At 32.7% G+C, this 25,120-nt stretch overlaps 2 protein-coding genes across 2 annotated transcripts in view; both read right to left on the reverse strand.

Moving 5' to 3' along the window:
- Positions 1-5,618: 5,618 nt before the first annotated feature.
- Positions 5,619-6,811, reverse strand: LOC119683094 (tigger transposable element-derived protein 6-like). Its single transcript, XM_038096700.1, has one exon. The coding sequence runs from the start codon at positions 6,760-6,762 to the stop codon at positions 5,632-5,634; it is 1,131 nt and encodes a 376-aa protein (XP_037952628.1). The 5' UTR covers positions 6,763-6,811; the 3' UTR covers positions 5,619-5,631.
- Positions 6,812-16,776: 9,965 nt separating this feature from the next.
- The window catches only part of LOC119678316, a 13,602-nt gene continuing 5,258 nt past the window's right edge, over positions 16,777-25,120 (reverse strand). Inside the window, exon 2 of the mRNA XM_038090082.1 lies at positions 16,777-16,829. The gene's annotated coding sequence lies outside the window, so the exon portion shown is untranslated. The remainder of the gene's footprint in view (positions 16,830-25,120) is intronic.

Genomic DNA, 25,120 nt, shown 5'->3' on the forward strand with positions numbered 1-25,120 from the left:
TTCTATCCATGGTTTCTATTAATTGTATGTCAACGTGGGTAGGGGATGTTAGAAATATGGTCGATTCATCTTCTGTGAGGAGGACAGCTGTAATTTAAATAATATAGAATATTTATTTTAGATGTCTTAAGATGGAACATATTTTTCAGATTACATATTATGATATGGTAATAATGACAGTTTTTAGATGAAAGTGTGTTTTGTATAAATATTTTAAAGGTTGTTAGATGATGTAAGGCAGTTATATGTAATATTTATGTACGAATTTATATAAGATATTAAAAAATGTAAGAAGGGGGACTAAATGTCTAATTAATGATGCATTCATCCATAGGTTATTTAGGATATGAGTGTTTTAGGCAGTTACGTTTGGATGGTAGATTGTGTAACTTTTCAGTACATATTTTAAGGAATTATTATATGAAGAATTGTAATAGATCATGAATATTATTATATTCGATGATAATTTAGATGATTTTTATTGAATGAGGTATATCTAATAATTTACAATTTAAATAGGTTATAGGTGTTAGGAGATTATAAAAATGATTTTATATATAAAAAATTTTTTGGAACAATTTGGATATATACTGACATGGATTTTGCATCAGGTGTGATGCAGTCAATGGATGGGCCATATGGCCGTGAAGTATAGAAACTGTAGATGGATTTGCGGTGGTGTTTGGGGTAACAAGCGTGTCTATAGCAGAGTGATAAGCGCAAATGAGCTCCTCATCCGAAAGGGAGGGATCCATTTTTATATTACAGTATAATAGCTGGAAAGAAATAGGTTACTATAAATGTATAAATAATGAGATATTACGTACCACGTTGGAAAAAATCTGATATTGTGAATGAAAAATTCAAATTGTGGACTCGGTTTTGGTTTTGGTTTTGTTTTTATTTTAATTTTTATTATAAAAAACACTTTGATATATCAATTCATAGAAAAGATCAGCAGAAAAAAATATAGTTGAGTTAATATTACACTAATCAAAATTTATGTGGAATTGTTTATATGTGATTTTGTATATTTAATAGTAGTGATAGAAGGTTGAATATTAAAAAATTAGTTAACCGTAGACACAATGGATTGCTTGACATGATGATGAAATTGCTGCATTAAAAGTAATTAGTGGAAGGGTTTTAATAAGTGAAGTCGGGTTGAGGAGAAGATTAACAATGTTTTAAAAAACAAAGTGAACATAATTTGTAGCATAGAAACTATTGATATAATATACAAATACTTTTAGTGGTATGATTAAAACACAGATTATAGTACAATAAATAATAATAACAATTGCATTCTTAACTTCCTTCGTCATCGGTTGCTGGAAATTTGTATAGCGTCTTGTAAGTAGCACAGTCTCTAACACAATGTCTACCCAGCTACAAAACATTAATTTATAATTATATACACTAGTATTTTTAAATCATAATTATTATTATTTACTAACTTTATTATTATTTTAAAAAAATTTATGATTAAATCACTTTGATCACTTTTTGCTTTATACTTTTTCTCATATTGGGCACAAATTAATATTACTACTTCTTAACAATCATTTGCGCGGTAATTTTTTTTAAAAATGGTACAGTGCAATCAAATTTTTTTTCGAGGACCTCTGTTTTATCAAAACAGAGGTCCAAAATTATGCCCCCTGTTGCACTCATTGCCCATACAATATTTCTTAAGTGTAAGTTAAGGTCCGTATTCGGAAATAATCGTACGTTTTGAGATGGTATTAGTGCAATTTCTGCGAGTGTGTTTGTTATTTTGTGTTGTGTTCATTTAAGTTTCCGTTCTGTATAAAATCTTCTTTGCTCTTAACTGCCAATGCAATAAAGGGTTCGATTCAATGTTATGACTAGCTAATTTTAATCCACATTCTATCGATAAGTGCTCGAACATAGTTAATCTTTTATAGTTTTTTAAAAAAATTGTTTTTTATTTTATTTATATTATATTAGTAAACTACAAAAAACTTTAGATTTTTATTCAAAATGACTAGAGCCATTTTTGAAATATTCTAATCTATATAAAGATTAGATTAATCAATCGAATTATGGTTTCAAATTTTCCTTCTCTATTGCTCTTCTCGTATTTTATTTCATTTTTTCACTTATTACTTTATGATCAATATGTAATCTATTAAATAAATCTATTGGTTTCATTTTAATGGAGCAATAAATTGAGTTATTATAAAAATTTATCGATTTTATAATTAATTCTTCAGAATCATATATATTTCGTGAATTTTTAATAATTCTGATATGCACTAAGAGCGTTGAATGAAGCCTTTCAACATCGGAGTTTCCTGTATGAGAATGTGGGGTTGTGAAATGTGTCTCTATATTATTTTCTTCACAAAATAACCTTTTTAGAACATTATTAAATTCATTATCCATAACTAGCTTATCGGTTTTCCTAAAAAAGCAATTCTTTCTTTCAGTTTGAAAATTATTATTGAAAGCATGCATTTTTCTGTTTTTATCTTAGAAAAATAAGTGTAATTTTAAAAAGATTTAAAATATTTAAAAATTCAATTCTTCACTAAGTTCATCCTTCTCACTTAAGGACATTATAGTGTCTTCCAGTTCATTAGTAGGAAGGAGCATTTTTAGATCTTCCTTTGTGAAAGGCTTTGATGTTTTTTTTGGCTTGCCTCTCAATCCAATCAGAAGAGGATCTGATATTAATAATAGTCTATTTAATATATCTGTATTGCAGGACTCCCGAGAAAATTTTCGTGCGTAGTTCTTACGATACAATCTGAAATGATTATTACGTGCTTCCGCTGCTTCTTCTGATAGTTATCCTACAGGTAGCTATGCATTTTTAATGACAATTTCTCCATGAATAAGAATCTTATGCATAGTAGGCGTCATAGGATACCATGGGTACATGGTTACTGAAATCAGTTAGGTTATATAATTTCTGGGCATAAAAAATTTTTGTTAAAAATTTGGTACTTAAGTTTGTAATTCGTAAAGCTGCTTTTGACCTAAAGTATTTTAAACTTTTCGACTTTTTTTAAACTTCGAATCTGAAACTTAACTTTGTTGAACGTATTAAACGAATGAAAAATTTTTTTTGAAGTTTCTATATTTTATAATGTATTAGTTGACATTCCGTTTAAACAAACGCCAAGGAATGCTTAATTAATTACATTAAATCAAAGTAGAGTGAGTGAGAAGTATATATTTTAGTTGAAAAATTTGAAAGAACTACAGTATAATTCGCTTAACTGCCTCGAGTTGTTTACAGAGAATTTGGAGGCAGCTATCTTAAAAAGGCAGCTATCTTAAAAAGGCAGCTAACGTAATTTTAATAGTCTGCCTAAAATAGTGCGCATTTCATCGCAACAATATAAAAGAATTAAATTTTACGGTTTTTATACAATATATGTATTTATTTCATACATACAGTAGACGCTCGCAAATTAGAACCACTTTGTTTTTAAGGTGATTCTAATTTCTGAAAAATTCGAATTTCTGGAAAATTTTTTTATTTGAATATAAATAAGAAATGGAAAAAACTCACTTAAAAAAATTCAATAGTTTTTTCTTTTTACTTTCCTTTATTTAATAAAAATAAATAAAAGAAACAAATCAATTTAGTGCAATACATGTAACTTGTTTCACATGTACATATTATATTTTTTCACAATCGGCAAGTTTAAAACTAATATTTCTGTGACATATATTCAGTTATATTTGTTTGCCTTTTTGGTTTTTTTTAAATCTGAGACAATAATATCGTTACGGAGAGCCAGCAGATTGCTTATGTGCTTAGCGGAAAGCAATTCACTATTGTTGCATCATTTTATTAAATTATTAACGCTCGCAATGGCTGCCGAGTTCGAAAACAACTGGTAAGACTTCAACAATATCGCATTCACTCATACCTGAAGACTCAACATCACTACTGGGTTCATATGGAGATCCGTCATCAAACACATCTTCATTCCATCTTTCAATATCTACTATGAAGATGCTATTGTTCTGATCTATTTCTGCTAAAAGAGCTTGAGTTCTCTGGATAACTTTATTGCATTCCTGTCATACTGATTAGAGTCCCAGTTGAACAACTTTGACCAAGATTTCTTTATCACACTTTGTGGTACCTCATCCCAAGCTTGTTTCAATAGTATAATCGCATTGCGGATTGAATGAGATTTCAAACTATTCTTTAGTTCACCACCTTCAGCAATTAATTGAGAAAGAAAAATACTTCTGTAGTTTAGCTTGGTTAACTTAATAGGATTTTGATCCATTGGTTGTAAAGCTGATGTCACATTTGGTGGAAAGAATAATGCAACTATGTTTCCATTGTCACTTCGAAGTTTTTCAATTGGTGCATGAGCGGAGCAATTATCGATAAGCAAAATTGTTTTTGGAGGCAAATTGTTTTCTTGAGAAAAGCAAATCACCTGTGGGATGGAAAATATTTTAAAATAATTTAACCTAAAATAAATTTTTTCTTACTTCTTTAATAAATATTTTGTGAAACCAATCATGAAAAATGCGAGACGTCATCCAAGCATTTTTTGAAAAGTTGTAATGAAGTGGATTATTAAATCCTTGAAAACTTCTTGGTTTTTTCGCTTTCCCAGGGATTTGCTCGTTGCCTCATGGTAGGTGCTTGGAACAGCATTTAAAATTGCTGCTCTGTTTGATTTTATGTAGCTAACTGCAGATGGTGTTACATTATAGTCTAGGGCTAACCGCTTCCCTTGAACACCTTTATCAAGTTTTTCTAAGATTTTAACTTTGGTTTCCAAGGATAAAGTATTTTTTTTGCGTTTATTTAACATTTTCAATAATCTACTTTCACTTTTCTATAAAGACTGCAAAAATATGAACACGCGTATCGAATTTCACAAACAAACTAGCCAAAATTGTCAATAAATTCGACAAAAAAAAATAAATAGCGAAAAAGGGGATTCCTCTTTTTCATTCTGGTTTGTTCAAAATAAAATAACGAATAACATGGACAAACTCACATAAAAAAAAAAACTCTCAGAAATTGAAATGTTTAATTCTAATTTTAGAGCATGTAATGCTTTACAAAATTCAATTCTAATTTCTGGAAGATTCGAATTTCAGAGAGTTCTAATTTGTGAACTTCTACTGTATTAAAATATTTTTTATTTATTTGGACATTGTGTATACGGTTAATAAGTAGCATTAGTTCTTTTTAAAGAAAGTTGTAATTTTTGTTTGCACTGGAGCCATTTTTATAGATAAATTAAAAAATCTATCCTCCAAATATGTAAGGTTTGGTAAAAATTCTTCGCAATTATATTGAATGCAAAGACGCTTCAGCACCTTAATGGCGAAAAAACCTTCAGTCAGAGTATTGCGTTCGGGTTCATCGTCGGCATCGTCATCACTGTCAAGCTCTCCATTGCTGCCGTTTTCGTTATCATTGGGAACCAGTGATTGCACAATTTCCTCATCCGTTAACATACCATGACAAGCTATATCTTTATCTACTGTTGCATATTCATTCCAATCAATACGTTGTCCATATTCTATCTCATCGGACTGTTCCTCGTTGTCATCAGTAATTCCTTCGCCATTGAGGTACAGATTAAATCCAGCCTTTATAGGTAATGTGGTTATTAGTTAACAGCAATACTGATAATATACATTGTTCACCTTTTTAAAACAATTGCGAATAGTTAATTGCGTTACGTGCTTCCACCCATCGTTTACAAAATGTAGAACGTCCAACAATGAAATTGTTTTTAAAAATTCAGTTGTTGATATTCCAGAATTTACAGCAATTAGCTGTTGTTTTACCAATATGCGTCTATACTCCAATTTGAAGCAGTGTATAATGTCTTGATCTAGTGGTTGAACTGAAGCCGTTGTATTTGGTGGTAAAAAGCTGAATTTAATGTTTTCACATTCTTCTAAAATATTGTGGCTTGTGGTATTATCAATAAACAACAAAATCTTCCGTTTTTGCTTCTTCATATCTGCATCTAGTTCGTGAACTATTTCTTTCCAGAGCTTACTAGTCATCCATGCTTTTTTGTTAGCATAATATGGCAGTGGCACATGGGCGTTCTTAAAGCAACGTGGTGCTTTTGATCTGCCTATTACAAAGACCTTTTTGTAAGTCCCGACTGCATTGCATATAAACAATAGTGTAAGCCTCACCTTCTGAGATTTTTGCCCAGTTAACTGCGTTCCACTGGTATAAAAGGTCGCATTAGGCATGGCTTTATAAAATAAGCCAGTTTCGTCTGCATTAAAAATATTGGCTGGATCGTAGTCTGTAATTATGCCGGGTAATACGTCACGAACATATTCAGTTGCTGCTACGGAATCATTTGATGCAGTTTCGCCATGAATTTTACCATGTTTAATATTGTGCCGCTTACGCCAGCGCCATAAAAAATTTGCATCAGGCTCAAAGGAGTCACCAAACTTTACGCAAAACTCCTTTGCCTTCGCCAAAATTACCTGCCGATCCAGTATTACGCTTATTGATTCTTGTTGTTGAAACCATTTATACAATGCCTCCTCTACCAAATCGTGTGCACCTTTTCGTTGGCGCTTACGCTTTAACTGGGACGATGAGGCAGACTTTTGAATTTCGGCTTGGTTTTTAACTATGCGATTGATTGTTGATCTGTCACAACTGTATTTAGTGCATAGAACCTTTTTATCAACTTTATCATTAACAGCCGTAATAATTTGAAGTTTTTCTTTTATTGTTAACCCAACCACACGCTTTATTTTACCCATTTTACGATTAGTAATGATTTATAGAAAGACACGATCAAAGCAAAATAAAAACGGACATGTTTAGAAATAAAAAAAAGACATGCAAATTAATTTTTTTAGACACGGGTTTTTATTTTTAAAAAATTTATAATTATTTTATTTAATTAAATATATATATAACATCGATTAATGTATAAATAACCAATTATTCCGATTAATGTTTTGAATGCTAGATTCTGGACTTAGACTCCAGGCTTGCTCACTCTAGACTGATTCTTAAAGTTTTTGTTATCAATACCTGAAGTTATTATTTAGATTATGAAATTGGGTTTTATTCAATTAGACCACAGCTTCTAAAATTCCTGAGAATTTTCTAGAAGCGTCTTTTCCTCCAACTAATAGAATTGGAGCTTCTATTTGCTAAAGCACCTCGTCAGCGTCTTTAGCTTCGGCGTCAGTAGCCGGAAGATGATGTTTATATCCATCAATCAAATATCTCAAATGAGTTACATCTTTAAAGAAAACAATTTTGTTTTCCTTTGCAGCATTGCTGTCAGATGAAGTGCATTGCCATATTCATCAAATAGAAAAGAGTATTTTTTATTGGCAAACGCATAAATTATTTTGTTTGCAAATTCGTTTCCTAGGTGGCGCAGCTAAGTTGGATGATATTCATAGAAAATGTCAATTAAATTCTGTCGATACGAGGCGCTTAAGTGCAACAGGCAGCTAACTTGGATGCATCAAATATAATTATTTTCATACAAATGAAGCCATAAATGCAGAAAAAATATAATTTAAGGCAACTATCTTATCGATACAGCTAAGCGAATTATACTGTATTACAAAGTGAACGGTTTTGACAATAAATTAGAAAAGACCAAAAAAGATCAATAATGCTATTTTACTTGCAAGAGTTTTTAGATTACAATTTTGTACTATTATATAATGTAAAGTTTAGGCTTAAACCTATTTTCTGTCCCATATATATTTTTCTTAAGAATTGTTGTGCTCAGTATATGAACATCTTATTCCTATTCCTATCTTATGTACATCTTACAGCTTATAATTTATAGGCAAGACCCATTAAAAAACATGAAAATCAAAGCTGCGAATTGAACCCATTTTTGAACTACTTTACCTAATATTCAGATTTTGGTTTAAAGCAATCATAGAACTTTCTTTTAAAAAAGAACTCAACATGAAACACTAACATCTAACCCAAAGTCATAAGAAACGGTAATGTTTTCCTAAGCTTTGCAATATAGCTTACTTAATATAGCTGGCTTCAGACTCAGAGATATAAAAGTAATTATAAATATTTTTATGAAACATACCAATAACAACTGGATACGCCATCTAGTGTGCTTTGCGTGATCAGTGAAAAAATTTTATATACGAATTGATGCTAATTGGCACATGCAAATTAATTTTATTAATACTCTAAAGAGTTTTTTAAAAAATGTCGACTTTATTAATTCATCGTTTCTTAAAAACTAAAAATACAGTTTAAAAGTTTTCTTATCCTATGCCAATTGTATATATTATTTTAAAGTGCTTAGCTACAGTACAGTTTGTAGCTTAGCAAAACTACATGTTTTTGTTTATAATAAAAAGTATAATTTATGGAGCTAAGAAATTTGTATGTATGATCTGCTCTTGAGCCTTAAACTCTTGATGCAGCTGTGTAAAGAAAGAATAAAGAATGTGCTGTATCAGCTATGTACTATTTGTAACGGAAATTTCAGATACATCAATGTATATTTGAGCAATTACATTTGATTTTTAAAATAATAATTATTGCAATGATGAAAATTAGTAAAATAATCCAATATATGTGGGGTTTATTAAAATTATTATTATATTCTAATATATCTATATTTTAAAAATTTGATTCCGTTTCATTTTTAATATAATTTATTACTTTAAAATTATTGATATTTACTGATCTTACATATTTATTTATTATCTCTTTTGCATTAATGTATTCTATATTATCTATAAAAGTTTTATTATTAAAAGTGATTAAATATGTTCCATTTAGTTTAGCTCCATTTACAGTATGATTTCCTGATAATAAAATTGCTCCATCGTTTATAATTTCAATATTTTGATTGGTTTCTTTTGTTTTATTACATTCAATAATTTCTGATTTAGCATTTAACAAATTTGACTAACATGTTTCATTTCTTTCAATTTCACAATAATGTTTATTAAGTTCTTTTTTGCAATTTTTAATATTAATATATTTTTGTTGACAATTGGCGATCTTATTATCTAAAATTAATTTTCCATCAAATTGAGCAATAGCCCTTACTTCATATAATTTACAAATTTCGTTTATTAAAGGATATTTAATATATATGATAAGACAATCTTTATTTTGAATAATTTTAAATTTTGATGAATCTATTATATCAGTTATAGAAATTTCTTTAATTTCATTATTAATAATTTGTTTAATTTCTTTTAAATTTAATATTGCAGGGTTTAAAATTCCTGCTTTAGCTAAACTTATTGTTTGAATTAAATTTTGGAGTTCCATTAAAATTAATTGATTCCTGTGTGTTGTGGCTGTAACAATTCGTGAAACGCCTTGCAAATTATTCATTTTCTGTGTTAGTTCCGTAACCGTTTTAAATATTTGTGAGTAAGTAAGGAATTGTTTGTTATTATTTTTTATTAAATCGTTTAGTTTTGCTTCTATTTTAATCATGTCATCATGGTCTGGTGTACCAGTAATCCATATAAAAATTGTACCTAATTCGTTAATACCTCTTTTGTATCGGTGTAATATTTTTAATTGTTCCAAAAAGGTTTCTATCGTATTGAGTTGCAAATCTATTTCAACAAGACTGTTATAATTTTTATTCGTGGGATAATCATGAAAGTCGTAGTTTGGTAAAATTTTATTGTGTGGTATTTCTACTGAGTCAATTTTATTTTTAAAGAGTTCTTTCGTCTCTTGCAAAATTATTTCGTAATAAGTTATATTTGTTATATGATATATTGTTCCAAAGTCATTATATATGGCAACATTTTCATTTTCAATAAGTACGTAATTTTCTCTCGTATAATCAACGATATCCGCAAAGGCAAAACTCAAAATTATTAGTTGTAATAAAATCATTTTCTAAAATATAAAAATGAAAGAAAATAAAATGTGTTCTAATCTTTAATATTATCTTTATGTATGCAATATCTTAGATATTATTTATTAGTATATTTAACAACGTGTTCAACTTATGGCTCGAATCCAACTGCCTCATGAACGACTCACTAAAAGCAGTGCACAATAACCAGTGTTGCCTTGTGCACTTTTCGGTACTGTATATTTTAAGTACTCTACAATACCCCCTCCAGCCGTTCATGGTAGGCATTTCACTTTTATTGGATCTTAAGACTAATACTTAATTATGCTTAATATACTCTTCTAACTTCACAATTTTGCTTACATGAACTATGGTTGTGATTACTTATTTCTAGGTCTTAAATTATATCTTTGAGTTTTTTGTATTTCATTATAAGTTGCAGCTGTTACAATACTGTTTTGACTAATACTATCAGTTTCATTATTTACATTTTCAAATGATTTTAAAGATATCGGCTGCAACCTTGTTAACTCGTTAACATAATTATTTTTATCTGATACATTTCTGTTAACATTTGCATTACATTTGATCATTTGGTTTACATGTCTTTTCCAGATTCTATCTGTGTTTAATAATTTTACAATATAAGTTTGTTTGCCAATTTTCTTTTTAATTATACCTTTAGCCCATGAAACTCTACCTGGTACAGAATAATCCTTAACCATTACTACATCCTCTATACCAAATTGAGTTTTTTTACTCCCTTTGAAATAATTTTTTTGTTTTTCCTGATTATTAAGAACATTTTGCTTAATTTTTTTAATGTTTACAATTTCAGATTTTCTCTTAGGATTAATAAGATCAAGTCTAGTACGAAGCTGTCTTCCAAACATTAACTGTGCTGGGGCAACACCTGTACTAGTATGCTTTGTATTCCTATAATCAAGTAAAAATCTAGACAATGCTGTTGAAAATTCTGTGGGATCAACCTGGTATAAATATTTCTTTAAAGCGCTTTTGATCGTCTTGACCGTATTTTCGGCCTGCCCGTTAGATGCAGGATTACCCACTGGTGTTGTGATATGTTTTATTGCGTTCATTAACATGAAATTTTGAAATTCATTTGACACAAACGAAGTTCCATTATCTGAAACCATTACTTTTGGCAACCCGAACCGAGCAAATAATTCTCTCAGGGCCATAATGGTACTTCGCGATGTGATGTTTCTCCCCATATCAATACATTCAACCCATTTACTATAACTGTCAATTACAACTAAACACCATCTTTTCATAAATGGTCCGAAAAAATCAACATGAATACGATGCCACGGTTGTTTCGGCCATTTCCAGCTAATCAATTCACTTTTGGGAGGATTAGTTCTATTCATTAAACACGAGTCGCAATTTTTTACGATTTCTTCTAAATCTACATTTTGATTAGGCCACCAGCAACACTCTCTAGCCATACTTTTAATTTTATTAATACCCAAATGCGTTTCATGCAAAAATTTACAAACCGACTTTTGAAGACTGCTGGGAATAATTATTCTGTATCCCCAAAAGAAACAGCTATCTTCTTCATAAATTTCATACTTTCGTGAAAAAAATGGTTTTACATCGGGATCGCTACAATTTGTAGGCCACTCCGTCTGTACAAATTCTTTTATCTGTGTTAAGACTCTATCGTTTTTTGAATGTTCTCTAATTTTATCAATGCTAAGTTGCAACTGATTGACCTCTTTAACGAAATTTAAAGCCAAGTTTCCTGATGAATACAACACACTATCCTCACTGTTGGGGTGCCTTGAGAAATAATCAGCTATATTAGCTTGCGATTTTACATGAACAATATTAAACATGTAACCCGATAAAGCTATAGCAATGCGTTGCAGCCTGTTTGCGGCCATTACTGGTATGCCCTTTTTGGGACCGAAAATATACTCTAATGGTTTATTATCTGTTATTAATGTGAATAATCTTCCATAAATGTAGTGGTGAAATTTTTTCACTCCAAACAAGATTGCTAACGCCTCCTTGTCTAGCTGTGAATAACGCTGTTCCACTTCTGAGAGTTTTCGTGAAGCGAATTCAATTGGAACTTCACTACCATTTTCCAATACCTGTGACAACACTGCCGCCACCCCAATAGGACTGGCATCTACAGTCACTCTTGTTTTGCATTTAGGGTCAAAATAAGCTAAAACTGTACTTTTACTCAACCCGTTTTTCAGCTTATCTACTGCTTCCTTATGCAATGTTGTAAATTCAAAGGTGTCTGATGTTTTCAACAAATCATATAAGGGTGCACACGTACTTGCAACCTCGGGCATAAATTTCCTATAAAAATTAATCACTCCTAAAAAACTTTGAAGTTCTTTAACACTTGTAGGATAAGGCATTTTTTCGATATCCTTGACCTTGTGCGGACAAGTGTGCAGCCCATTTTTGTCAATGATATGACCTAGATAATTAAGTTTATCAGAAAAAAATGTACACTTCTCCCGTGCTAATTTAAGTCCCGCATCTCTTAATATTGTTAAAACTTTAATCAGTCTCTCTCTGTGTAATTGCCTATTCGACGCAGTTATTAAAATGTCGTCTAAAAAGACTACAACTCCTTCTAACCCAATCAATAGTTTGTCCATTATTTTTTGAAAAATGGCTGGTGCTGATGCCAGTCCATATACTAATCGATTATATTGAAAGAGTCCTTTAGCAGTAGAAATAGTTGTAAATTCTTTCGCTTGATCATCTAATTCGATCTGCTGATATGCCATTGACATATCTAACTTTGAAAATTCAACCCCGCCCTCTAATTTAGCGAAAATATCTTCAATACGGGGTAAGGGATATTTTTCTACAATTAAATTGGGGTTAACTGTGATTTTAAAATCACCACAAATTCTAACTTCACCATTTTTCTTTAACACTGGTACAATTGGTGTTCCCCAATCACTATATGTCACCGGCTTAAGCACACCTATATTAACTAAATGGTTCAATTCCTTTTCAACTTTAGGTTTGATAGCCAATGGCACGGGTCTGGGTTTGCAAAATTTTGGTCTGGCCTCGTCCTTAAGATTTAGTGTTGCTTTACTTTTTATGAACCGGCCTAACCCCCCGTCAAACAAGCTTTTAAACATTTGTACAATTTCTTCTTTTTGATCTATTTCTAAGCTAAAAATTTCAGCGACTTTAGGTTTAAATGTTGTAATAAAATTACGGCCTAACAGTGGAGGACCCCCTCCTTTTATTATTAGGAATTTAATTATATCGGTTTTACCGTTATATGTTATACACAAATCACAACTACCAGTTGGTAATATTGGCTCACCTGTATAAGACTTAAGCGCAATGCTAGTTTTTTCAATTGGTTTTGATTTAAAATTTTTTTCAAATGTATTTAACGCCATAATACTATAAGTGGACCCTGTATCCAGTTCTAATTTTATCGGCATATTTTCAATGTATACTGTGACTATTATAGGCTCATTACCCCCGCCATTCAATGCATACAAGACAGCTTCACCAGTCTGTACAAAATTAAATTGTTTTTGATCTTGTAACTGTTGACTAGAATTACACATTTTTTTCAAATGACCTATTACGTTACATTTTTTGCATTTATAATTTCTATACCTGCACTCCGAAGCCATATGATTTTTGTATCCACACACTGTACATAGTATTTGTTGTTGGTACTGCGACTGTCCACTTTGCTTTTGTTGTTGCTGAACTTTTGAGCCTCTGCTTCTCCCGTTATTCATATATAACAACTCACCGCCAATCTCCTGCTTTATTGTCACCTCGTGTTGCTTTTGCATATACTCCGCTGCATTACCGATATCGATAACTTTCTGCCATGAGCATGTGTTTGCGTCTTCTAGAAATATTTTATCACGTGCCGGGCCTTTCTCAAGCCCCATCACAAATTTGTCTCGTATCACCGTGTCCAAGCTATCAGCAAAATTGCAATTAACTGCAAGTGATCTGACACGCACTGCCCACTCATTTATACTTTCTGCTGAACTTTTATTCGCAGAATAAAATTTATATCGTTCCGCAAAAGTTGATGTTGGCACCGTGAAGTGTTTATCAAACACGTCCAAACAATTAATAAACGTAGTGATGTCGTCATCTGCTTTTTTTGGATATAATAAATTCTGCAGCAGTTGATACGATTTTTCCGATATTGCTGTTAACAATATCGCCTTTTTCTTGTCCTCCTCAATATTATTCACAATAAAAAATTGTTTAATTTGCGATTTAAAAATGTGCCATTGATTATGGTCACATTCAAAATGTGGGATATTACCCACTATCTGCACAAATTGAGGGTTCATCCTCGTCGCCAGTGTAATATCTTAGATATTATTTATTAGTATATTTAACAACGTGTTCAACTTATGGCTCGAATCCAACTGCCTCATGAACGACTCACTAAAAGCAGTACACAATAACCAGTGTTGCCTTGTGCACTTTTCGGTACTGTATATTTTAAGTACTCTACAATGTATAATCCTATTTCTATTATAAATTCGAATCTTATTTTCTAAATCTTCTTTTACTTTTTGTTTTTTATATCTAGGTCGTAATTTATTTCGTTCTCCAACTACTTTTTCATATATTATGTCATTTTTTTTATATTTCTTATCTACTCTTTTTTTATTATGGTAAGACAGCATATTAGTTTGTGCTTTTAATAGCTTAGAATTTAAATTATCATGTTTAATTTTATTAAACATATCAAATGGTTTTTGATTAGTAACCGAATGAATAGTTTTATTATATTGTTGAACAGCACGATAAATTGATTTTAAATGACTTACTAAACTATATTCTTCCATTAAACAACGTGCTATCTCAATTAATGTTGAATGTACTCTTTCAATTTTCCCATTTGTAACACTATGTTTTGGGTCACAATAATAAATTTCAATTTTTGATCGGTTCATAAGAGATTTGAATTGTGGAGTACTAAATCCTGGTTCGTTATCTATCATTATTTTATTTGCTTCGGGGTAAGATTGTAATATCTCAAGGATTTTGTCGTCTAAATTTGTCTTATCTTCAATTAATTTAATTGTTAAGTATTTTGAATAAGCATCTATGGCTGTAATAAATTTTAAATTTTCAGCGAAAAATATATCTACGTGTAAATGTTCTCCTTCTTTTGTTGGTAATGGTAACTCACCTATTGGAATTTTCTTTGGGTGTCGTTTATATTTATTCTTATTACATATTTCACAATTTCTAACATACTCTTTAAATTTCTTTTTCATTTCTGGCCAATAATATTTATTATAAACTTGTTGTAAATTTTCAATATAATTTCTATGAGCTCTCTTATGCGTCTGCTGAATAATTGTTTCTTGATCTTCTTTGTTTCAAATGTCTATAGCAAAAACTTTTGTATAAAGGAATTTATTATTAAATGTTTTAATTAATGTATCTTTAACCTCATATAAATCTTCTGTCGTACAATGTATTGCTGTTATAATTTCTGGATTTAGAATTTCCTTTAAAATACTTATTAAATTTTCTACAGTGTCAAATTCTATAATATGTCGTTTTCTACCCAAATTTTCTATAACTTCATGTATTGTAAATCTATTTTTTGCTAAAAGTATTTGTTGTTTAAACATATTCAATGGTTTCTTAGTTTCTGATATTGTTATATTATCACTGCTCTCAGCTGAATGTACATTATTTAAATATTGTCGTGATAGCGCATCTGCGACTACGTTAAGTGTTCCTGGTTTATAAATTATTTTAGGTGAATATTCTTCAATTAAAGCCCGCCAACGTTTCATTTTAGAATTTGGATTTTTATTTGACATTGCAAATGTTAAAGGTTGATGATCTGTTTGAATTTCTAATTCCCTAACTCCATATAAATATTTTCTTAATGTTTTTAGTGACCAAACTATTGCGTAAAGTTCTTTTTCATTTGTTGCATAATTTTGTTCTGTTGAATTAAGTGTTTTCGATATAAAAGTTATGGGTTTTCCTTCTTGACTTAAAACTCCTCCTAAAGCTACATTTGATGCGTTTGTTGTCAGTACAAACTTTTTATTATAATCTGGTTGAGCTAATTTAACTTGTTCAGTTAATAAATCCTTTAGTTTTTCACATGCGAGTATACCATCTTGATTTAATTTTATCTCAATTTTTTTAGAAATATATTTAGAAACTTTTCCATTATGGGATCCTAAATGTTTTGTTAATGGTCTAGCAATTTCAGAATATTTTTTAATAAACTTCCTATAATATCCAGTTAATCCTATAAAACTTCTTAATTGTCTAAGTGTATTGGGTAAAGGAAAATTGCAAATTGTTTCGATTTTTTTTGGATCAGTGCTGATCGTTTGATAACTTATAACATATCCTAAAAATTCTACTTGTCTTTCAAAAAATTTAGATTTCTCTAAAGATATTTTCATATTAGCTTTTTTTAAAGTTTCAATTATTATTTGAAGATGATTTTTATGATTGAAGAAAACTTTAATAGTTTTTAAAGTTATTTTTTATTATTTCAAAATTAAAAACGGGATCTATGATTTCATTATTTCTATTTTATTCAAAATTAATTTCTTAAGTTCAATTGCCACTTGCGCACTTCACCGAACCGACCGTCTTTGTTCGCGAGTAAAGTAAAAAGAAAGAAACCAAAGGCAAAAGTGCATTGCACAACCGTATTAAAAGAAGTAAAGGCAAGCGTTGCCATATAGTTAATTTGAGATGAGCTTTTTATCGGTTGAAGTGCGCAAGTGGTGAATAGAGATTAGTATTTAACATTAATTCAAATGAAGTTAAAATAAATAAATTAAATAAAATAAATATGTTTGTAAATGTCTTAACACCGGCCACGTTGAAGCACCATAGGTGTTCAAGTTGGAAGCAACCCCAATTTGTGAATTGGCCTTCTTATGACTCCATTCTTTGTTCTAACGTCTACCACTCGTACCCTGCCGTCGCTCCCGACTACCGTACCTTGGACCCTGCCGATCAACCATTGGTGAGGGGGAAGATTGTCTTCGTGGACAACGACGAGACGGCCGACTGCTACGTTCGGCTGTTCCAAGATCCATTTGGTTTTTGTTTGCAAGTTGAGGATATAGTCCTTGGACCAGGCCCGCCAGAATCTGCGTTTGAGCTCGCATAGCAGCCGCCATCTCTGCGCATAATTCAGATTGCTGTTTTGCACGTCGAGCGTTGATTCTTGCGGCAGCGTGCGCAGAGAATCCCCTATTAGTAGATGTGCTGGTGTTAGTGCTTGACCGTCGTTTGGATCTTGGCTGAGAGGTTCGATTGGTCTTGAATTGAGAACGGCTTCCACCTGAATTACCAATGTTTGCAGTTCCTCGTTGGTTAGCATTGCGCTGCCCGCTGTTCGAAGTAATAGATGTTTCGCGGACTTTACGGCGGCTTCCCACAATCCTCCGAAATGTGGTGCGCGAGGCGGTATGAAGACAAACTCGATTCCCTCTTGTGCAGCATATGACACCAGCTGGTCTTTCTGTACTTTGAACGTTTGTTGCAGTTCTTTCAGCTCTCGGCAGGCTCCCACGAAATTTGTTGCGTTGTCGCAGTAAATTCGATCTGGCAATCCTCTCCGTCCCACGAACCTTTTAAGACAAAGAATAAAACAATTAGAAGATAAATTAGAGACTAGTTCAAAATGTACAGCCTTAGACGTGAAGCAAACGAAAACGGCAATGTATGTTTTAACTGGTGGTCGACCACGTATTTTTAATGTTGTATACATGGGACCACAAAAATCAACACCTGAAATCAAAAAAGGACGCGTTGCTGTGACTCGATCAGTTGGCAAATTTCCCATTATTTGAGTCAGAAGTTTCGGTTTATAGCGAAAGCAATGTGTGCAACTTCTTACAGTTTTACTGCAAGCTGCTTTCGCGTTAACAAGCCATATCTTTTGCCGCAAAATTGACCCTAACGCCTTGGGACCTGCATGACAATTATTTAAATGTAGATGCCTTAAGTAGATATTAATAAAATGGCAATTTTTTGGCATGAGGAGTGGAAACTTGGAATCATGGCTAATTGGGGCATTGAGCAACCGGCCTCCCACACGTAACAGTGTTACTTTATTGGGGCCACAATTTGTATCGTGCAGAAATGGAGTAAGTTTCTGCATGCCTGGTTTTAACAGCTGTTTCTTCATCAGTGCATATATCTCATCTTGAAATGCATTTTTTTGAACCTGTTCCACGACCTTTAAGAAAGCGCCATTTAATTCTTTGACACTTAGGATTAGTGATATCTCTTTTTGACATTTCCTAGCGCGATTTATGAATCGGAGTATATACGCAACAATTCGCATGAGCTTCATGTATGATGACTGAGTACCGACTAACTTCAAAATTGCGTTTGAGGGTTCTTCCGATACGATAAACACAGCTTTTGTTTTCCTTGTTTCCAGAGATTCTTGATCCGAAGTGATTATTGGCGCTATTTTAATTGGCCACTTGGCAACATCTTGCGACAGGTATTCAGGCCCAGTTTGCCAAATTGAACTGACTAGTTCAGTAACGTTACATCCTCTGGATACTATGTCAGCAGGATTGTGCTGTGACTGCACGTGTCGCCATGTTATATTAGTTGACCATTCTTGTATCTCTGAAACCCTGTTCGCCACGAATGTTGAAAGTGTTGACGGATGCGTTTTGATCCAATGTAGTGTGATTGTTGAATCGGTCCAAAAAACTACCTCGTCGATGTTGTGATGGAACATTACACGGATTCTATTCCACAATTTAGCAAGCAGATGTGCAGCGCATAACTCTAACCGAGGTAAAGATTTGGTTTTCAGAGGAGCAACTTTTGATTTAGCAGTAAGCAACTCACACTTGAAACCATTTGACGTTTCACATCTTACGTATAGACAGCAGCCATATGCTCGCACTGATGCATCAGCGAAACCATGAATTTGGCATTTAACATTAAAATGCAAATTAACATATCGCGGAATTGAAATTAAGTTTAACTGTTTCAAGTCATTCTTAAAGGCCTGCCAAGCAGTGTCAAGACGCATGGGTATGGATTCGTCCCAGTCAAGTTTCTGTAACCACAATTCTTGCAATAAAATTTTTGCTTTCACAACAATTGGGCATAATAAGCCAAGGGGGTCGAATAGACGAGCTGATATCGATAAGATATTTCTTTTTGTTGCACGCAAATTTAGGTAAGTGTCGTCCAACTGAAACCTAAACACATCTTTTGTGGTATGCCACTGTATGCCTAGTGCTTTCGTTGTATCAATATCGGTTATATTCAATGATTTTTTCAACTGCTTATCGTCCTGATAGGTGGGGTGGTTTGAGAACCATTTGGCTAACTGGAACCCAGCTGTCTCCAGAATTTGGGTGACTTGCCTTCGAATTGTTTCGAGTTCATTAAATGAATCTGCACCAGTCAGCAAGTCATCAACATAGAAGTCGGTTCGAATAACATTGGAACCAATTGGAAGCGTTGATTGATTGAGATCACTTAGATGGCGTAAACATCGAGTTGCTAAAAATGGTGCAGAGGATGTTCCGTATGTCACAGTGTTCAATTGGTAAGTCTTCAATTCTTCGTTTGGACTTTCCCTCCACAGAATGAGTTGAAAGTCGCGATCTGCCTCGTCAATCAAAACTTGACGGTACATTTTAGTAATGTCAGCAGTTAATGCATATTTATGCATACGGAAACGGAGCAACGTTGTGTACAATTCTTCTTGTATCGTCGGACCCACCAGTAATATGTCGTTTAATGACAGTTGAGTTGATGTTCTCGAAAAAGCATCGAAGACTACACGAAGTTTTGTCGATGTACTTTGTGGTCTTAATACGCACTGATGTGGTATGAAGTAGTGGGGAGATACAGAGAAGTTGCGAGTTGATAAAGACATGTGACCTAGATTTACGTATTCTTTCATAAAGTCCATATATAAATCATGCAGAGCAGCATCTTTAGAAAGTCTACGCTCTAGTGACAAGAAACGACGCTTAGCTGTCTCAAATGATAGCCCAAGGTTGCGGGAATCAGACTTGAAAGGAAGAGAAACTTTGAATCGCCCCGATGGTAAGCGTTGCACTGACGACAAGAATTTATCCTCGCAAAGTTTGTGCTCAGGTATGAGCGTGGCGGTTTTTTCACTATTGGGAATTTCTTCAAGTTCCCAAAATTTTTGCAACAATGAGCTAACTACAGTGTCATCATCTTGTGAAACAGTTAAGGCATTAGCATGGGGCTCAACATTTCTATTGCTTTGATATTTTCCAGACACAGTCCAGCCAAGTAATGTTTTCTGCAGCGTGGGGAGATTCGGACTTTGTTTTATTTGTCCGACCGATAGAAGTTCGAAAAACGTTTCAGCACCAAGAAGAAGATCAATTCTTTGTGACTTGTAGAAATATGGATCAGCAAGCTCAATGTTTGCCGGAATCTTCCAACTGGCGGTAGATATATTATGATTTGGTTGGTAGGTGGATATTGTTCGCAATACCCAAAAATCGGCTGAGAATTCATGAGAATTGACTCGCGATCTCACAGTCGCATGTAACTTATGCTTAACTGTGGTATTTATCTTACCAATTCCAATTAAATTAAGGCATCCATCTTCCCTTCTTAACTGCAATAGTTGTGCAAGCTCCTCGGTCATGAAATTTGTTTGAGAACCGGAATCAAGTAAGGCTCTGGCTGTTCGGTACTCTCCAGACTTACTCTTTACAGTAACTAGTGCTGTCGCCAAAATTACCTGGTCGCAATTAGTAGCACTATGATTTACAAAAACGCGATCGGAATCAGAACTTGCAGTTGCGTGAGGGATAATTGGAGTGTATTTGTGCAGTAGTGTGTGATGTTGTCCCGCACACACTCTGCAACGTGATGATTTACATGCTGAAACAGAATGCCTTTTTTTAAACAGTTTATGCACGCTGGAATTGCCTTGACTGCGTCGAACCGTTGTGACACAGGCAATTCAGCAAATGATGTACACTTCGTTATCATATGGATATTAGACATACAATATACGCATTTGGGATCATTGGATTGATTCAGCTTGTTGCAGACAAAGGAGGATTTAAAGCTGCGTTTGTCCCGTTTAACACCGGGTTTTTGGTCACACTCTGGCACTGATTTTTTATGCTTTGTAGAAGAGGTCTCGTCCGCTGATAGATGTTGGAACCTTTTATTAAGAGCTGCTTCACAGTCACTCCATAATGGCAAAGTGTTGTAGTCCAGCTGTTCTTCCCATTTTGATTTTGTGACTGAATCCACCTTTTGCATGACTAAATGAATAAGAATTGCATTGGTGATATTCTTATCATCTCCTATTGAAAGAAGGGAATCATAGATGGCAGACACAGTGTCAATTGTAGTGCGCAAAGATGCAGCAGACGGTTTGTGAATTACTGGGAGATCGAAAAGCTTACTAATATTGTCGGAAAAAATGAGACAATTGTTGTCGTACACCTTCCTAAGACTGGCTAACGCTTTTGGGTAATTCCTCTCAGTGACTTGAAAGGCCTTCACAGTACCAAGAGCTTCATCTGACAAACATGACAGTAAATGGTTGAATTTTTCAATGTCCGTAAGAGTTTCATCACTATGAACAAGGCTTTCAAACAAACTAATGAAATTTTTATAATCACAGTATTTGCCGCTGAATTTTGGTAGTCGCATGCTTGGCAACTTCGATTGCGGTCGACCACAGTGGTGCGAGATTGCAGGGGCGCTAACAAAGCGATGCTTTTTCAACTTTTGTAAAAACAAGGATTTAGTTGAAACACAAATATCTTCTAAAACAGCCCTATAGTCATCAGTAGGATCCAGGTCAAATATTTTGCTCTGGTATTGCATCGCTTTGTCAATGTACGAGTCAAGTATTTCCAATCTACACTCTAGCTCACTAGGACTTTTTGCAACATTGCCTTCTAGTAAGTTTGCCTTTAACCTTAAAATGTCGGCAACTACTGCTTCTCGATTATGGATCAAGGTTTCTACCCCCTTTGGAGATTGCAAAGACTGTGATCGCTTTTTAGTAGGCATTTCAGAAAATAAATAATTACAAATAACAACAAAAGAGAAAAATATTTTGTACTAAATGAATCGACGTGCTTCACGTTTAGCTGTATTGTATATTTCGTTTATATTCGTTGTTAATAGAATGCAGTATAATGTAAATGATATATTTTTTATTTATTGTTAATATATAATTCAATATAATGTTAATAATGTATATTATATTTTTTGTTAATATAATGCAATGTACTTGTAATCAAAAAAGAGAGAATGCAGATGGCAGTGCTGTTAGGATTCTATAATGAAGGAAAATTGTTATGCTTGCGGTGATTTTGCCGCTGTAATTAAATTTTATTTAAGCACTGTCCCTCATCTACATTTCTATTACCTGACAATCCTTTGGTCTCCTATTACAGCAACAGTCCATTGATTGGAAAATTTGAAAAACAGCGATGTTGGTGAAACAGCAGTAGCGGTACCGTTTATTTAATAAGATGATAAACGTGGTCCGTAAAGCACCGTTGCGGCTTTTGGCAGCGATGTGGTGACACAGCAAATCGGTGAAATTATTTTACGGTACCAGTGCCGTTTATTTCCAGAAAATGATAAACGTGGTCCGTGAAGCACCGTTGCGGATTTTGGCAGCGATGTGGTTACACAGCAAACCGGTGAAATTATTTCACGGTACCAGTGCCGTTTATTTATGAAAAATGATAAACGTGGTCCGTAAAGCACCGTTGCGGATTTTTGCAGCGATGTGGTGATACAGCAAACCGGTGAAATTATTTTACGGTACCAGTGCCGTTTATTTAATAAGATGATAAACGTGGTCCGTAAAGCACCGTTGCGGATTTGGATAGCGGTATTGATGAATTTGCGATGCGGTGCCAGTACCGTTTATAATTAATAAAAAAAAGAAACGTGGACCGCGTGGCAATGATAATTGTTTTTTACAAATAAAAACACTCACGATAAAAAACAGATTTAAAAAAAACACTTTAAAAAAAACACTTTAAAATAGTCCCTGCTCGGGCGCCATGTTGAAACTTTAATAGTTTTTAAAGTTATTTTTTATAATTTCAAAATTAAAAACGGGATCTATGATTTCACTATTTATGTTTTATTCAAAATTAATTTGTTAAGTTCAATTGCCACTTGCGCACTTCACCGAACCGACCGTCTTAGTCTGCGAGTAAAATAAAAAGAAAGAAACCCAAAGGCAAAAGTGCATTGCACAACCGTATTAAAAGAAGTAAAGGCAAGCGTTGCCATATAGTTAATTTGAGATGAGCTTTTTATCGGTTGAAGTGCGCAAGTGGTGAATAGAGATTAGTATTTAACATTAATTCAAATGAAGTTAAAATAAATAAATTAAATAAAATAAATATGTTTGTAAATGTCTTAACAATATTAATATTTAATATTAATATTTAACCAAAATATATCTATTAAAATTGTATAAATGTGTTTTTATACCATTTCACCTTTGCAATTCGAAAGAATAAGATAATAATAGTGTAAATATATACAATATATCTCAACACAAAACATATTGTATACCTTTTTGTGTTTAATCAAAAATACAAATCAAAGAAATCTATCAAATATCCTTTCAGTTATCGATTTCGTGCACCTTTGGGACAAAAAGGACACAAGCGACAATCTAAAATATATGCAACTTATCCGAAAAGAAGAGAAAGTGATTAAGATTACGCACATTGCGTATTGTGTGGCAACATGTCATGGCATATATTCACAGGATTGTCTTTACCAATGATAAACATATCCTTGCGTATATACAACTTCTTAAAATTACTCTTATTTACATTCTTACAATATTTATACAAGCAACAACAATGATCATGCAAGTTTGCATTCTAGGGTTTAACTAGTTTTGTATAATCTCTTAAAAATTCAATAACTCAGATAATCGAACATATGTCCAGCTTCACTCAGTGTGGCACCTTGTTTGGTTTGAAATTGCAGAATATTTATACGTACTGTATATTTTGTTCCTGTATCCTTGAGGTATTTAGTATTACAATGGCATGTGTCTCGAATTATATTTGAAGTGGTCAGTTTATGGTTAATTTTTCATTATTCTTTATCTTTATGTAAACACATTTTTTTCATATATTGTTATTGTTACAATTGCATTGAAAGTATGTACTCTCAAATTTGTTAACATGTGGCACGAGTTTACAAAGATAGTTCGGAACAAGCCATGCAAGAACAAAATATGATATAAACTATTATATAAAGCAGAGTTAACATACTGGATTTGTTGATTATCTGGTAAAATATAAAACAAAATCTCTTGTTAAATAAGAAAGTGTAATATGTATGGTATAAACAATTACTGATTTTAACAGATAGTCTTCCAGTTAGGGAAAGTTAAGAATTCTTCTTTATATTTAGTTCTATTTATTTATTTAGTTTACTAAAACTTACTCTATCATAGTTACTTTTAGTTTCATTAGTAGAATCACACTCCGTTAGGAACTTAAGAGTTCTACAAGTTGTTTCCAACTGCGTCTAATTTCTGTTAGTTATCACAGTTTGTTACAGTATCCGTCTAATTAGCCAACATCCTACAATCAGTTTGCAGTCAGCCGCGGTCCATTGTCCTCATTTAAATACCATAATTTCTTTTAAATATTTTAAAAGAATCTTAACTGATAACCAAACACCAAGAAAAGTACTCATTTCTCATTAAGTGACATCAAAACTAGTGATAGTGTGTCTCAACAGCTGAATATCCTTGGCTAAAGCAATCATATATGTATCCTATACATTTCGAGTCACCTTGAAATTTCCGGCAACAAAGTTACAGATAAACTTGCCATTAAGGGGCTCCCCCTTTGCTTGTAAGCTCGAAACCATTCTATGACTTGGGAGGAGCTAATTTCTTTTAAGTTGCTAGGTGGGCATCTCATATCGGATGAAGAAATGAGAACTTTATAATATAGGTTGAGTACTACAATTTATAGAGAAACTTGGATCTAAACAAAAACTTTAAATTTACATAAAGTAGATACTTTTAGTCGCAAGAGAAAAAAAATAATCGTATTTTATTAATTATTTACAGAGCTTAAGTTTTATAATGATAATTACGATGATGATTTATCTTGATATTGAAAAAATTTCCGATATGGTTTGAGGATTTGGTTCACAAACACAACCTCCAGTTCGGTGTTGCTTCAATGCATTATAATGTTGTAGTTCGATTTATGTTCACTTCGAATTTAAAA

This window comes from Teleopsis dalmanni, chromosome 2 (genome assembly GCF_002237135.1).
Source record: "Teleopsis dalmanni isolate 2A chromosome 2, ASM223713v2, whole genome shotgun sequence".
Lineage (NCBI taxonomy): Eukaryota > Metazoa > Arthropoda > Insecta > Diptera > Diopsidae > Teleopsis > Teleopsis dalmanni.